At 37.0% G+C, this 12,763-nt stretch overlaps 1 protein-coding gene across 4 annotated transcripts in view; it reads right to left on the bottom strand.

Moving 5' to 3' along the window:
- Window positions 1-12,763, bottom strand: part of MICU1 (mitochondrial calcium uptake 1) — a 200,081-nt gene that overhangs the window by 30,034 nt on the left and 157,284 nt on the right. For all 4 annotated transcript variants that reach the window (XM_027129935.1, XM_027129934.1, XM_027129936.1 and 1 more), the window contains one exon: window positions 7,454-7,562. In XM_027129935.1, the coding sequence (XP_026985736.1) occupies window positions 7,454-7,562 (109 nt within the window). The remainder of the gene's footprint in view (window positions 1-7,453; window positions 7,563-12,763) is intronic.

The raw sequence follows: 12,763 nt of genomic DNA, 5'->3' as shown, positions 1-12,763 counted from the left end.
ATCCCACATGCTGCGGAGCAACTAAGCCCATGTGCCACAACTACTGAGCCTGCGCTCTAGAGCCCAAGAGCCACAAGTACTGAAGCCTGTGCACCTAGAGCCCGTGCTCTGCAAGAAGAGAAGCCAACACAATGGGAAGCCCGCGCACTGCAAAGAAGAGTAGCCCCTGATCACCACAACTAGAGAAAGCTCACTTGCAGAAACAAAAGCTTATCTTAGAAAAGGTAGGTAAAGTTCCATGTTAAGAAGCTAAAAAAAGAAAAGTAATGTATACTGAAAATAAGTAGAAGGAAGGAAATAATAAAGATATGAGCAGAAATCAATGCAATACAAAAAACCAGAGAGAAAATTAACAAAGTCAAAAATTGGTCCTTTGAAAAACTTAACAAAATTGCTAACCCCCGAGGTAGATTAAATAAGAAAAAAAAAAAAAAAAGAGGGAGAGAGAGAAGACATAATTCATCAATGTTAGGAGTAAAAGGTAAGATTTCAGATTTTATAGAATCCATAGATATTAAAAGGATAATGATGGAATATTATGAACACCTTTATGTCAATAAATTAAATAACAGACAAAACGGTCAAATTCCTAAAAAAAAGACAACGTATTAAAATTCACTCAAGATAAAACACAAACTCTGAATACCTATGTATTTATTTAAAAAATTAAATTATTAAAATGTTCCCACAAAGAAAACTGCAGGCCCAGATAGTTTCATTGGTGTATTCTATCAAACAATTCAAAATGAAAGAACAGTGATCTTTCACAGACTCTTACTGAAAATAAAGAAGAAAAAATTCCCCAACTCATTTTATGAGGACAGTATACTCTGATTACAACATCTGAAAAGACATTACAGAAAAGAAAATTACAGACCAACATTCCTCAGTATTTTACAAAATGCTAGAAATAAATTTAGCAATATACAAAAAGACTAATACATCATTACCAAGTTGGGTTTATTTTAGGACAATAAAGGATAATCAATGCAACTACCATATTAAGAAAATAAAGGAGAAAAGCCATATAATAATTCCTATGTATATATATAGAAAAAGTTTTGTCAAAATTCAATATTGATGACAAAAACTTTTTTTTAAATTAGGAAAAGAAAGGAATTTCCTTAATCTGATAATGGGCATCTATGAACAGTCTAATCTAATATCCAACTTAATGGTGAAATACTGAATGCTTTCCCCCTAAAATCAGGAAGAGGCCAAGGATACCCACTCTCAGCACTTGTATTCAACACTGTATTGGTGGTTGAAGCAAGTGCAATAAGGCAAGAAAAAACAGCATAAATATAAAAAAGAAGAGGTGAAACTCTCTTCGCAGATGACATGATTGCTTACATATAAAAACCTAAGGAATCCGCAAAATACCTAGAAGAATGAGCAAATTTAGCAAGACTACAGAATACAAGATCAATATACAAAAATCAATTGTATTTTATAATAGCAAACAATTGGAAAATGAAATAAAAATTCAATTTTTAATAGCATTAAAACCATAAAATACTTGGGCATAAATTTAAAAAAATATGTGTAAGACCTGTGTATTTAAAACTACAAACCACTGATGATGGAAATAAAATAAGACCTAAAAAAATGGAGAGAGATAATATGTTCATAAACTGGAGGACTCTATCACTAAGATGTCAATTCTCCCCAGATTAATCTATTTATTCAATGTTATTGTAATCACAATCCTACCTCTTTTTTCTTTTTTTTACATCTTTATTAGCGTATAATTGCTTTACAATGGTGTGTTAGTTTCTGCTCTATAACAAAGTGAATCAGTTATACATATACATATGTTCCCATATCTTTTCCCTCTTGTGTCTCCCTCCCTCCCACCCTCCCTATCCCACCCCTCCAGGTGGTCACAAAGCACCGAGCTGATCTCCCTGTGCTATGCAGCTGCTTCCCACTAGCTATCTACCTTACGTTTGGTAGTGTATACATGTCCATGCCACTCTCTCGCTTTGTCACAGCTTACCCTTCCCCCTCCCCCTCCCCATATCCTCAAGTCCATTCTCTAGTAGGTCTGTGTCTTTATTCCTGTCTTACCCCTAGGTTCTTCATGACATTTTTTCCTCTGAAATTCCATATATATGTGTTAGCATACGGTATTTGTCTCTCTCTTTTTGACTTACTTCACTCTGTATGACAGACTCTAGGTCTATCCACCTCATTACAAAATAGCTCAATTTCGTTTCTTTTTATGGCTGAGTAATATTCCATTGTATATATGTGCCACATCTTCTTTATCCATTCATCCGACGATGGACACTTAGGTTGTTTCCATATCCTGGCTATTGTAAATAGAGCTGCAATGAAGATTTTGGTATGTGACTCTTTTTGAATTATGGTTTTCTCAGGGTATATGCCCAGTGGGATTGCTGGGTCATATGGTAGTTCTATTTGTAGTTTTTTAAGGAACCTCCATACTGTTCTCCATAGTGGCTGTACCAATTCACATTCCCACCAGCAGTGCAAGAGTGTTCCCTTTTCTCCACACCCTCTCCAGCATTTATTGTTTGTAGATTTTTTGATGATGGCCATTCTGACCGGTGTGAGATGATATCTCATTGTAGTTTTGATTTGCATTTCTCTAATGATTAATGATGTTGAGCATTCTTTCATGTGTTTGTTGGCAGTCTGTATATCTTCTTTGGAGAAATGTCTATACTACAAAGCTACAGTAATCAAGACAGTATAGTACTGGCACAAAAACAGAAAGATAGATCAATGGAACAGGATAGAAAGCCCAGAGATATACCCACGCACATATGGTCACCTTATCTTTGATAAAAGAGGCAGGAATGTACAGTGGAGAAAGGACAGCCTCTTCAGTAAGTGTTGCTGGGAAAACTGGACAGGTACATGTAAAAGTATGAGATTAGATCACTCCCTAACACCATATACAAAAATAAGCTCAAAATGGATTAAAGACCTAAATCTAAGGCTAGAAACCATCAAACTCTTAGAGGAAAACATAGGCAGAACATTCTATGACATAAATCACAGCAAGATCCTTTTTGACCCACCTCCTAGAGAAATGGAAATAAAAACAAAAATAAACAAATGGGACCTAATGAAACTTCAAAGCTTTTGCACAGCAAAGGCAACCATAAACAAGACCAAAAGACTACCCTCAGAATGGGAGAAAATATTTGCAAATGAAGCAACTGACAAAGGATTAATCTCCAAAATTTATAAGCAGCTCATGCAGCTCAATAACAAAAAAACAAACAACCCAATCCAAAAATGGGCAGAAGACCTAAATAGACATTTCTTCAAAGAAGATATACAGACTGCCAACAAACACATGAAAGATTGTTCAACATCATTAATCATTAGAGAAATGCAAATCAAAACTACAATGAGATATCATCTCACACCGGTCAGAATGGCCATCATCAAAAAATCTACAAACAATAAATGCTGGAGAGGGTGTGGAGAAAAGGGAACACTCTTGCACTGCTGGTGGGAATGTGAATTGGTACAGCCACTATGGAGAACAGTATGGAGGTTCCTTAAAAAACTACAAATAGAACTACCATATGACCCAGCAATCCCACTACTGGGCATATACCCTGAGAAAACCATAATTCAAAAAGAGTCACATACCAAAATCTTCATTGCAGCTCTATTTACAATAGCCAGGATATGGAAACAACCTAAGTGTCCATCGTCGGATGAATGGATAAAGAAGATGTGGCACATATATACAATGGAATATTACTCAGCCATAAAAAGAAACGAAATTGAGTTATTTGTAGTGAGGTGGATGGACCTAGAGTCTGTCATACAGAGTGAAGTAAGTCAGAAAGAGAAAGACAAATACCGTATGCTAACACATATATATGGAATTTAAGAAAAAAAAATGTCATGAAGAACCTAGGGGTAAGACAGGAATAAAGACACAGACCTACTAGAGAATGGACTTGAGGATATGGGGAGGGGGAAGGGTAAGCTGTGACAAAGTGAGAGAGTGGCATGGACATATATACACTACCAAACGTAAAATAGATAGCTAGTGGGAAGCAGCTGCATAGCACAGGGAGATCAACTCGGTGCTTTGTGACCACCTAGAGGGGTGGGATAGGGAGGGTGGGAGGGAGGGAGATGCAAGAGGGAAGAGATATGGGAACATATGTATATGTATAACTGATTCACTTTGTTATAAAGCAGAAACTAACACACCATTGTAAAGCAATTATACTCCAATAAAGATGTAAAAAATAATTGGATAATAATAACACTTAACTTTCAGTATTATTAGAATTAAAAGAAATTGTTAAGCACTGAAAAAAAAAGAAAGAATGGAAGAAAATATTTGCAAATGAAGCAACTGACAAAGGATTAATCTCCAAAATTTATAAGCAGCTCATTCAGCTCAATATCAAAGAAAGAAACAATCCAATCCAAAGATGGGCAGAAGACCTAAATAGACATTTCTCCAAAGAAGATATACAGATTGCCAACAAACACATGAAAGGATGCTCAACATCACTAATCATTAGAGAAACGCAAATCAAAACTACCATGAGGTATCACCTCACACCAGTCAGAATGGCCATCATCAAAAAATCTACAAACAATAAATGCTGGAGAGGGTGTAGAGAAAAGGGAACCCTCTTGCACTGTTGGTGGGAATATAAATTGATACAGCCACTATGGAGAACAGTATGGAGTTTCCTTAAAAAACTAAAAATAGAACTACCATATGACTAAGCAATCCCACTACTGGGCATATACCCTGAGAAAACCATAATTCAACAACAGTCATGTACTACAATGTTCATTGCAGCTCTATTTACAATAGCCAGGACATGGAAGCAACCTAAGTGTCCATCGACAGATGAGATAAAGAAGATGTGGCACATATATACAATGGAATATTATTCAGCCATAAAAAGAAACGAAATTGAGTTATTTGTAGTGAGGTGGATGGAACTAGAGTCTGTCATACAGAGTGAAATAAGTCAGAAAGAGACAAACAAATACTGTATGCTAACACATATATGTGGCATCTAAAAAAAAAAAAGATTCTGAAGAACCTAGGGACGGGACAGGAATAAAAACTCAGACATAGACAAAGGACTTGAGGACACGGGGAGGGGGAAGGGTAAGCTGGGATGAAGTGAGAGAGTGGCATGGACATATATACACTACCAAATGTAAAATAGATAGCTAGTGAAAAGCAGTCACATAGCACTGGGAGATCAGCTCGGTGCTTTGTGACCACCTAGAGGGGTGGGAGGGAGACGCAAGAGGGAGGAGATATGGGGATATATGTATATGTATAGCTAATTCACTTTGTTATAAAGCAGAAACTAACATACCATTGTAAAGCAATTATACTCCAATAAAGATGTTAAAAAAAAAAAGACCCCATTAAGAAAATGAATAGGCAAGCCACAGACTAGGAAGCTGTTCACAAAATATATATCTGATATAGGACTTATATTAGAATATATCAAGAAATTGCACAATTCAATAAGACAAGCAAACTTATAAAAATGGGTAAAAGATTTGAACAGACACTTCACCAAAGAAGATATCTGAATGATGAGAACACAAAAAGTTGCTCAACAGCAGAGGTCATCAGGGAAGTACAAATGAATAACACAATGAGGGGACTTCCCTGGTGGTCCAGTGGTTAAGAATCTGCCTTCCAATGCAGGGGACATGGGTTCGATCCCTGGGTGGGGAACTAAGGTCCCATACGCCACAGTGCAACTAAGCCCACGCGCTGCAACTACTGAGCATGCAAGCCACAACTAGAGAGCCTGAGTGCTGCAACTCCAGAGCTCACGTGCTCTGGAGCCCTCGTGCCACAACTACAGAGCCCACGCTCTCTGGAGCCTGTACGCCACAACCAGAGAGTCTTCGCACTGCAAATACTGAGCCTGCGTGCTGCAACTACTGAGCCTGGGTGCCACAACTAGAGAGAGAAGCCCGCACACCTTAATGAAGAGCCCGCGTGCTGCAACAAAAGTTCCTGCATGCCACAACGAAGATCCCACGTGCTGCAACAAAGACCCAATGCAGCCAAAAATAAAACAAAAAAATAAATATTAAAAAAAACCAAACAAACATGAGATACCTTTATATACATTCCAGAATCACAAGAATTAAAAAAGACTGATACCACCAACTGTTGACAAGAATGTGGAACCACTTGAACCGCTGTACATTTTTAGTGGGAGTATAAAAAAGATACACTATGAAAAAGGGTCTGAAAGTTTTTTTATAAACGAAATACCTTTCTCTGGACACAGCAATTTACTCCTAGGTATTTATCCAAGAAAAATGAAAATACATGTCCTCAAAAAGACTAACATAAGAATGTTCATAGTGGCTTGATTCAAGATAGTCAATAACTAGAAACAGCCAAGGTGTCCAACAGAAGAGTGGATAAACAAATTGTGGTGTATTCATACAACGGATTACTATTCATAAAAAAGGAACAAACTACTGTACATGCAACAACATGGGTGGATCTCAAGCACACGCTGAGAGAAACTTTAGAAAGAGTGTACATTGTATAATTCCATTTGTGTGAAGTTCTAGAGCAGACAAAATTAATCTATGGTGGAAAAATACACAGAATTAAGATTGCCTCATGATAACCAGGGCAGAAATTGACTGTGAAAGGGCACAAGGGAACTGTAAAAATCTACTGAACTTCAATTAATATTCATGCTGAAGTATTCGGGAGTGAAGTACTTATGTCTCTAACTTAACTTTGAATGCGTCAAAAATTAAGAGAGATTGATAATCAGAAGGATGAATATATGCATAGATATTCTATCAAGAAAATATAGCAAAATATTCATTGAGGTGGATATATGGATGTTCTCTGAATAATTATTTCAACTGTTATGTATGTTTGAAATTTTTCATAATAAAATATTGGGGAAAAAACTGTTTTCAATTCCTCTGCTCTCTCACATTGACTGTACAAACTGGAACTGAATTTGTATGAAGTAAGCCAATAGGGGGTGCTATTTTCAGAATCATGATTTTATCTTTTAAAGAAGAACACAAAAACTTTAACATGAAAAACAAAACAAACCATTCCTTCTCAACAAAGAATGAATTACAATTAACAGCAACTTTAGCTTCACATTATATATGTCATAACTCTGGCTCTAAAGAGAGAATTTCTGAATTTCATTCACTGTGCCTCAGATGCCTGTTTCCAAGACTAATCATTTAAAGATGGGAATCTGCCTTGACTATATAGCCTTTAGCACAAGACAATATATTTGCTGAATTTGGCCTCCCAGGGTGAAATGCAAGGCTCATACAGTGTCAACAAAACAAATCAAAAAACAATGTCAAGAAAAATTCACGTATTACTGTTACGGACGGGTAGTCACCTAATAGATTACAGATTCAGTGTTTATAATGTCAAGAAAAAAATTTTGGGTTTCATTACCTTTATCAAGAGATGCCCCAGCCATATGGTAAAAGCTCAATGCAGTGTCTACATCATTAATGTTCTTTAAGAAAGTAAAGAAGTTCTCCACTTCCTGAAATGTCAGACCCTGAAAGAAGAAAGACAGTTAAGTAAGGCAGGAACCTGTACAAAAAGCAGCATAAAAATGCAGAAAACTAGGCAGTTTTTCATGCCTATAAATCAGAAATTTATGCTATGTCTAGAACAGAGACTCAACAAATTAGTCAAGGAATGTCAAATTTGTACACAACAGGGGAACAAAACTCTGGTATTTTACCCTGAGAAATGCACGTTGGCTAATTGCTTTCCCCTCATATGTAAAATCTGACATGAAGCTGTTTAAAGCTATGGCTGGATATCTTTAAAGAAAATATTTCTAACTATACCCTCCAATTAGTCACAATATCTGTTGTGACACTTCCTAAATGAGCTGTAGCCACTTGAGCTGTTATACATCGTAACAAGTAAGAGCCATCAGGACTTCCATTTTAATAATCTACTCATAGGCCAGTCAAGCTTTTTGAGGCTTAAGCTAATTGAAGAACCACCAAAGCCAGTAATATACATGGGAACGGTTTCAGCATTTAGCAGAACCCAAGCAACTGGGAAAGTTGTTCATTATCTCAATTTAAAAGCTACTAATGAAGCAATTTGCCATGTAACTTTAATCTGATGAAAGTCTGTGAATGAGGAAATTCTTTTCAAAAGCTGGTCAAAGATTTGCTGATCTTTGATGCTACTTTCTATGATGGCTCAAGAGAGTAGTTGGATAAACAGGGATTAGAGGGAGGAAGATTTGTCCTATATGCCTGTTTCCCATTTCTCACACATCATGCTGTGATGGAAATGAATACAATCTCTAAGAAATGAGTAACACTGGGGAGACACTGAGGTTAACGTCTTCTAATGAAGCATCAGGTCCTTTTATGGACTGCAGATGTTGACGGGCTTCTACTCAGTACTGATCCTCTTCCGATCTCCATTTCCCCAAACTACAGAGCCCAGGAATCCACATAGGTAACTCAGTAAAAAGGAAACCTTAATATAGACAATCTATAGCACATTCCTGGTACTCTCCAAACTGGCCAATGGTATCTTTCTCATTTCATCAATCAAACTAAAAGCTAAAATACTGTGTGTATGATTATGTCACATGATCATTTTAGTTTTTCTCCTTAGAATCATAGAACTTAAAATTTTTTTAATTGTGGAATATGATGACCATATAGAAAGGCGCATAAAACAAACTGTTGTAAAATGAACACCCATAAGATCTTGATTCAGGTCAAGAAACAGACAATTATCATCATCCCAGAAATCTCCCTCTCTTCCCCAACGTGACTCTTCCCAGTTATGAGCCTCTTCTCCTCCCAGTGATAACTACTGCGACTTTTAGAATATTCATTCCCTTGCTTTTCATAAAAAATAGCTTTACTATCTATTTATGCATCCTTAGACATATGTTTAAGGAGTTTAAGTATGTCTGTTTAATTTTATAAATGGAACCATGCAATATGTATTCTATTATATATGGATTCTCTCTTTAAGATTTTTCAATGTTTTTGTGTATATCTGTAGTTCATTCATTTTTATTGCTGTAAGTATTCCATCGTGTGACTATACTATTTGGGCTATTTCCAGTTTTTGGCAATTACGAACGGCTGTCCATCTGTATTTAAGCATTCATTCAAACATTTATGGAGCAACTACTATATACCAAGCTCCATAACTTCTGGCAGTGAAAAAGGCCTATATTAAATAATTCTGCCCCAACTTGAGGTCATTCTCTTAAGGTCATTCTCAGAGGTAGGGTTCATTCCTTGTACAAATGCCATAGTATGCTATCTAATGTAAGCACTAGGCTAGAAACAACATTACAAGAGGGAAGAATTCCACTGGAACAGAAGCACAGGTTTTACAATATCACCTGCTTGTGGATGGATACACTAATACCATCTTCTCTTCCTCTCCATCTAAAGATGTGCAGAGGTGGGAACAACCCAAGTGTCCATTGATATATGAATGGATAAACAGAATGTGGTGTACACATATAATGGAATAGTATTCAGCCTTTAAAAGGAAAGACATTCTGATACATGCTACAACAAGGATGAACCTTGAAGACATTATGCCAAGGGAAATAATCCAGTCACAGAAGGACAAATGCTGTATGATTCCACTTATACGAGGTACCTAGAGCAGTTAAATTCATAGAGACAGAGAGTAGAATGGTGGTTTCTAGGGGTGGGCGGCAGGGGATAATGGGGAATTATTGTTTAATGGGTATGGAGTTTCAGTTTGGGAAGACGAAAAAAGTTCTGGGGATGAATGGTGGTGGTGTTCTTTGCATAGCAGTGTATACTTACTGCTACTAAACCATTTAAAAATGGTTAAAATGGTAAATTTTGTTATGTATATTTTACCACAATTTAAAAAAAGACACGCTAAAGCTTTTCTACTTCTTTTTATTAGGGTGTGAATTTCCACAGGTGAGGTAAGGATAGGGGTCTGAGTTTATGAAAGGGTTTTTAAGGCTAAAAGGTTGACATAAAATTCCTAAAACAGAAAGGGCATGGTAAAGGAATTGCATCCCACTCTGATAAACAACCTCTGATGTATGTTAGTTAATTTATTGTGAAACATCAAATGCTCAAGACCACAGTGCTTATGTTGAGAATTATTTGAGAACAGATATAAGAATCTGAACTGAGTGGTTATTCATTTGATGATTTAGAAAAACAGTGGAATACAACTCATACTATGCCACTATTAAATAAAAATGTGTAACATTTTGCCTTTTATTACATAGATATAATAAAAAATATTTATCGAGCACTATGCCAGGAACAGTGAGGAAAATAAAATTACATTGGACATGGGCCTCCTTAAAGAAAAGATGATGCCATTCACGAAATTCTTATTTCTTGGTAATTACCTTAGTAAAAAATCCAGAGGTCTATTAGAATAAAGCTAGAATAAGACTATAGCATGAGGTTCGTGGATAGAAAGTGCAAAGATAGTCTTTTTGCAAGTTGAGTTGCTCAGACTTAGAAGGCTACAGTTTAAGCACAATCTATTGTCAGGTGACTTGAACTGCAGACATAGTAGTGAAAAGGAAATATCCTTCTCTGAGGCTTGGCATTAAAGGGATTTTTTTTTTTTTTTGACATACTATGGCGAAGTGGAAGAAGCAGGAGTTATTTTATTCTGTGACTAACTGTTCAACAAACCAGTTATCTATCTATCTTTGGAAAGAAGAACATATTTAAGACTGGGCTCTAAATAACTAAAAAAAGAAGACAAAATTAACAGTACTTTGACAATAGAAGTACTTCTTTATGTTGTTTAAAAATGAATTTAACATTAGAGAAGTTGTTAAACAAGCAAACAGAATTGCCTTTCAAAACTAAAAGCAACTGATAAAATGTTTAGGAGAAAACAGAAAATCTTCATGACCTTGGGTAAGGCAAAGAGTTTTTAGATATGACACCAAATGCACAATCCATAAAAGAAAAAAATTGATAAATTAGATTTCATCAAGATTAAAAACTTTTGTGCTTCAAAATACTGAGAAAATAGACAAATCACAGACTGGGAGAAAATATTTAAAAATCATATATCTGATAAAGGATTTGTATCCAGAATTATAAAAGAACTCTTACAACTCAATGAGATCATAATAATAAACCAATTAAAAGATTTGAATAGACATCTTCCAAACAAGATATATGAATGGCTAGTAAGTACATGAAACAATGCTCTGGATCATCATTCATTAGGGAAATGCAAATTAAAATCACAATGAGATACCACTACATACTTATTATTGGGTTGGCCAAAAAGTGCCTTCGGTTTTCAAGTAAAAATAAAAGACACATTTTTCATTTTCACCACAAACTTTATTGCACAACATATTCACCATTTTGTTCCACTACCTTCTGCCATTTTTCAGGCAACTTCATAATTCCATCTGCCCAAAACTTTTTTTTTTTGGTCTGCATTCAGTCTTCATTGCTGCGCGCAGGTTTTCTCTAGTTGCGGCGAGTGGGGGCTACTCTTCGTCGCGGTGCGCGGGCTTCTCATTGCAGTGGCTTCTCTTGTTGCGGAGCACGGGCTCTAGATGCGTGGGCTTCAGTAGTTGCAGCACACTGGCTCAAGAGCGCATGGGCTTCAGTAGTTTTGGCATGCGGGCTCAGTAGTTGTGGCTCGCGGGCTCTAGAGCGCAGGCTCAGTAGTTGTGGAGCACAGGCTTAGTTGCTCTGTGTCATCTTCCCAGACCAGGGATCGAACCCGTGTCCCCTGCATTGGCAGGCGGATTCTTAACCACTGCACCACCAAGAAGTCCCTTCCCAAAAACTTTTTATCTTTTTGAGCAAAGAACTGTTCCAGGTGCCTTTTATAGTCTTCCATGGAATTGAAATTTTTTCCATTAAGATCTGAATAAATGGAAATCCGAAGGTGCAATGTCTGGTGAATACGGCAGATGAACTGGAACTTCCCAGCCAAACTGTAACAGTTTTTGCCTGGTCATCAAAGGAACATGTCGTCTTGAGTTATCCTGATGGAAGATTATGTGTTTTCTGTTGACTAATTCTGGATGCTTTTCATCGAGTGCTGCTTTCAGTTGTTCTAATTGGGAGCAGCACTTGTTGTAATTAATCGTTTGCTTTTCCAGAAGGAGCTCATAATAGAGGACTCCCTTCTAATCCCACCATATATACACATCACCTTCTTTGGATGAAGACCGGCCTTTGGTGTGGTTGGTGGTGGTTCATTTAGCTTACCCCATGATCTCTTCCGTTCCACATTATTGTACAGTATCCACTTTTTTTTTTCTTTTCTTTTTTGCGGTATGCGGGCCTCTCACTGTTGTGGCCTGTCCTGTTGCGGAGCACAGGCTCCGCAGCCACGGCTCACGGGACTAGCCGCTCCGCGGCATGTGGGATCTTCCTGGACCGGGGCACAAACCCATGTCCCTTGCATCGGCAGGCGGACTCTCAACCACTGCGCCACCAGGGAAGCCCTACAGTATCCACTTTTCATCGCCCATCACAATTTGTTTTAAAACAGAATGTTTTTGTTATGTTTAAGTAGAGAATCACACGTGGAAATACGGTCAAGGTTTTTTTCGCTGAACTTTATGGAACCCAAACATCAAAGTGATTAACATAACAAGCTAGTGCAAATGACTACATTATTGTATGAATGCATTTATATGAAATTTCCAGAAAAGGCAAATCTAGAGAGACAGAGGAAGATTTATGGTCGTGTAAGGCTATGGCAGAAATG

The sequence above is a fragment of the Aethalodelphis obliquidens genome, unplaced genomic scaffold, assembly GCF_003676395.1.
Source record: "Aethalodelphis obliquidens isolate GAN/ISIS:26980383/991018 unplaced genomic scaffold, ASM367639v1 scaffold37, whole genome shotgun sequence".
Classification (NCBI taxonomy): domain Eukaryota; kingdom Metazoa; phylum Chordata; class Mammalia; order Artiodactyla; family Delphinidae; genus Aethalodelphis; species Aethalodelphis obliquidens.
The sequence above is the reverse complement of the archived record's forward strand: the minus strand, read 5'-3'. Positions and strand labels throughout refer to the sequence as shown.